This window comes from Octopus bimaculoides, chromosome 23 (genome assembly GCF_001194135.2).
Source record: "Octopus bimaculoides isolate UCB-OBI-ISO-001 chromosome 23, ASM119413v2, whole genome shotgun sequence".
Lineage (NCBI taxonomy): Eukaryota > Metazoa > Mollusca > Cephalopoda > Octopoda > Octopodidae > Octopus > Octopus bimaculoides.
This window is the reverse complement of record NC_069003.1, coordinates 10,425,070-10,429,478: the sequence shown is the minus strand read 5'-3', so window position 1 is coordinate 10,429,478 and position 4,409 is coordinate 10,425,070. Positions and strand designations below refer to the sequence as shown.

Here is a 4,409-nt window from a genome sequence, read left to right as displayed (position 1 = left end):
CGTCATTATTAAACTGATGTTTGGAACTGACTGACATGAAATTTTTATAGAAGAAGATTTTAATTTAGATTACTTTCAAACAAGAAGTTTGTGTCATAGAACCAGGGGTGATCTCAAGCAGGTTGGTATGGAAAGGTTAAATACAAGGGGAAGTCAAAAATTATTGCACTTTCACCAAAACTTTTTTTAGGTTTGTGTGTCTGTGTTTGTCCCCCCAACATTGCTGGACAACCGATGCTGGTGTGCTTACGTCCCCGTAACTTAGCGGTTCGGCAAAAGAGACCGATAGAATAAGTACTAGGCTTACAAAGAATAAGTCCTGGGGTCGATTTGCTTGACTAAAGGCGGTGCTCCAGCATGGCTGCAGTCAAATGACTGAAACAAGTAAAAGAATTGTTTAATCCTTGCTTTTGTTTTAATCAATTACAGAAACACGAGTACGTATAATTTCTGACTTACCCCCTTATAATAAACACACAAGCAACATCGTTACAATCTTTAAGCTTTACTCACTTCTTTCGCTAATCTCCAAATAAAAAAGGGCTGCTGATAATTGTAGTTCAATATTATCCGAGTAGATGAGAATACGTAATGAGATCAAATGTGGGAACTCGATGGTCGGACTTTCCTCTGAAATAAAACAAAGCAGCATAGGTTCAATACCAATCAAAGTTAATCAAATCACAAATCATTGATATTTTGACATTTTTTTAAAGGTAACTACCGAGAAGAATTGTTAGAGTGGTCGACAAAATATTACATGGCATTTTGTCTATCTTTATGCTCTGGGTTCAAATTCCACTGAGGTCCACTTTACCTTTCATCTTTTCAGGGTCAATAAAATAAGTACCTGTTGAAAACTGGGGTTGATGTAATTGACTCTTCCCTCCCCTAAAATTTGGTGGCCCTGTGCCAAAATTTGAAACCAGTATTTTAACATTTTAATATACATTGTTAATATTCTGTGTTGATATCAGTTGCATGTCCTTGCCTTGGTTTGAACCTGGAACTTGTTTTTTGCTCTCCAATTAGGAAAACGGTTCTGTGGTTAAGAAACTCACCTTGTAATCACTTAGTTTTGGAGTTCAGTCCTGCTGCATTGTGCCTTGAGTAAGTATCATCAATAATGCAGTATTGCATCAGAGAAATGTTTCACGTGTGGCCGGGCGATGCCGACAAGCCACTCGAAACCAGACACACAAGTAATGAAGAGGGATATGTATGAGAGGCGAAAAAGCCTCAATGATATGTATTATGAACAGTATGAACATTTGTAAGAGGCTTGTTGCCTCACCTAAGAGAACAATGTTTTCGGGGATTGAGCGATTGGTGGGCGTTGCTTGTTCCCCCCCCCCCATTTATTCAATATTATCATTTCCATTACACATACCATTATGTCTTTGCCCAGCCCCGCAGCTTCTTTTTCTTCTATGTAAGGACGTCATGGCCAATGAAATGAAATAAAGTATCATCAATAATAACCCCAGGCTGACAAATTACCATGTGAGTGGATTTCATAGGTGAAAACTGTAAGGAAGCCTGCCCTCAGAGTGTGTGTGTGTGTGTGCGTGCGTGTGTTTGGGCAGACTATTGAATGTTGTTATACATCGCTGGTCACAATGTGCTTCGCATCACTTTAGCTTTTAGATGGTACTCCACCTCTTGCTTGGTGAGCAGGTCAACATTCTCCTTGATTGAGGTCTGTTCTGTCAGGGTTAACCATTTATATCTGTGTGGACAGGAGCAACAAGAAAATGAAGTGTTTTGCTCAAGAAGACAACCTGCTGCTCAGTCTGGGAATTGAACCTACAATCTAGTGTTCATGAGTGCAACACTCTAACCACTAAGCTATGTGCCTTCACACCTTCGCGCACACGTGTGTGTGAGTGCATACATGTGTGTATGTGCATGTGTGTGTGTGTGTACATGTGTGTATGTGCATGCATGTGTGTGTGTGTGTGCTTTGTTTGTTCCTTACCACAGCTTGACAATCAGTGTTGGTTTGTTTATGTCCCCCATAACTTAGTGGTTCAGCAAAAGAGACTGCTAGAATAAGAACCAGGCTTAAAAAAGAAAAAAACTAAGTACTAGTAGTGATGTGTTCAACCAAAAGCCCTTCAAAGGCAGTGCTCCAGCGTGGCCGCAGTCCAATGAGTGAAACAAGTAAAAAATAAAAGACGATGTTCTAATAACAACAACAACATTATCATCATCATCATGATCAACAGCAGTTTCCAAGGGACCAAATATTTACTGACCTGTCTCCAAGTAACGCAACAGATTCACAAGGGCCTGCTTCTCCATCTCTGATGGCTCGTGGTCATAAAGATTTCCTATGAATCCAAACTGCTTGTTGTCAGCATAGCAACAGCCGCAGGTGAGGAAATGAAAGAAGCATTTGAGAATATACTGGACACTATTTCGGACACTGTCCAGTACCTTCTTGCTGTTGGATTTCTCTGTTATCAGATGTGACAAGTCACATTCCTGGCAAAACAAGAAAATACATTCATGATATTAGTAGTAGTAGTAGTAGTAGTAGTAGTAGTAAAACACTGTATGCAGGTCCTTTCCATTTTCTTTCATGCAGATAAATTTTTCACTATAGACCTTAATGGTCGTAAAGACACTATTTCAGTGGATAGACTAAAAAAGGCCTTCATAGAGAAAACTGTCTCTGTTCCCACTGCAGACGACACACGCACAGCATTACAAACATGGCCTGAACTCCCACCTTCACATTCCATGACTACCATTGGGATTGATCAGATACTGGACAAGGATTCTGGATTATTTTTCTGGTTTTTTACTTCATTTTTGAGAGTGGTCAGGTTCATTTTCAGTATTCTTGTTTGTAAGAGCAGTCAAGTTTTTTTCAGATATTCTCATTTTAAAAATCATCTCTGGCTAATCGTTGAGAGGACATTGGTGTTGCCTTGGTGGAGGTTTGCGCTCTCTGAGTGCTCTTATTATTATTATTGTAGGGATATACACCACAGGAAGACAAAATGGAAAAAGCAGAACCAAAGGAGACACACAAGATAGAGAATTGATGATGATGTCACAGGATATCTGTTGAAAGAGCTTTGATGTTATATAATAATCCTCATCATCTACATCATCATTGTTTTCAACATTATCATCATAGGCGCAGGAGTGGCTGTGTGGTAAGTAGCTTGTCTACCAACCACATGGTTCCGGGTTCAGTCCCACTGTGTGGCACCTTGGGCAAGTGTCTTCTACTATAGCCTCGGGCTGACCAAAGCCTTGTGAGTGGATTTGGTAGACGGAAACTGAAAGAAGCCTGTCGTATACATGTATATGTATATATATATATATATGTGTGTGTATGTGTGTGTTTGTATGTGTGTGTTTGTCCCCCCAACATCGCTTGACAACCGATGCTGGTGTGTTTACGTCCCCGTAACTTAGCAGTTCGGCAAAAGAGACCGATAGAATAAGTACTAGGCTTCCAAAGAATAAGTCCTGGGGTCGATTTGCTCGACCAAAGGCTGTACTCCAGCATGGCCGCAGTCAAAGGACTGAAACAAGTAAAAGAGTAAAAGAGTTGTCAACATCATCATCATCAAATGTCTGCCTCCTTCTTATTGTCATGATCATTATCCCTTTGACTTGGCTTGATGACTGACGGTTCAGGAGGAAGACTATCCACATCAACAGTAGGTCAACAAGGTCAACATGGAACATGCAAGTCTGGTCACATCTGCAATGGAAAAATCCAGTGTTGGGTGCATTGCTGTAATGTTGCAGTCAGTGCTGCGTTAAGGCATGGACACACAGGGCAGTTTGTCCAGAGACCCTCATAAGTTTAGGGGCCCAATTCATATCTGTGACTGGCACTTGATAAATAAATACTATAGGGCTCCAGTGCATTGATTCACCTAAAGGCCTATAATGCTGCAAAGGGAGCCCTGGTTGCAGTTCTTCTACCATAGAGCTTCTGTCCTCAAGGAGCATTCCCTGTGAGCATTCTGGAAGAAGACATACAGGTGAATGGTGTATTATCAGGCCTTCTGGTCAGAGACTATGGTAGACCACTGGCAGTGGTCACTGTGAGAGGCACCAGGGAATTTCTTCAGAGAGTTCTTGTACCTCTTCTTCATCTTTGGTACTCTTCTGTTACTGTAGCCAGTGGAGTATTCACTGAATGGCACGATCATGGGCAGGCAATGCCCCCCCCCCCACAATTGTGGAAATCTGCCTCACTTAGCACCATTTTTTTTTATGGTATGGACTCAATACTGGCCCTGGGGGTGATGGAGGTATTATCCAACAGGCCCTTTTTAAGACAATAGCATGTGATTGGAAGACTATCTGGTTGTTATTTCTAGCAGATCGAGTGACCACATATAGGTTCCTCATTGACTTTATTTTCATATGTGTATGTT

The 4,409-nt window shown here is 41.1% G+C and overlaps 1 protein-coding gene across 1 annotated transcript in view; it reads right to left on the bottom strand.

Moving 5' to 3' along the window:
- Positions 1-4,409, bottom strand: part of LOC106879714 (uncharacterized) — a 17,497-nt gene that overhangs the window by 1,835 nt on the left and 11,253 nt on the right. The window contains exons 2-3 of the mRNA XM_014929394.2: positions 2,259-2,487; positions 514-630 (exon numbers count right to left, since the gene is read on the bottom strand). Of these exons, the coding sequence (XP_014784880.2) occupies positions 514-630; positions 2,259-2,487 (346 nt within the window). The remainder of the gene's footprint in view (positions 1-513; positions 631-2,258; positions 2,488-4,409) is intronic.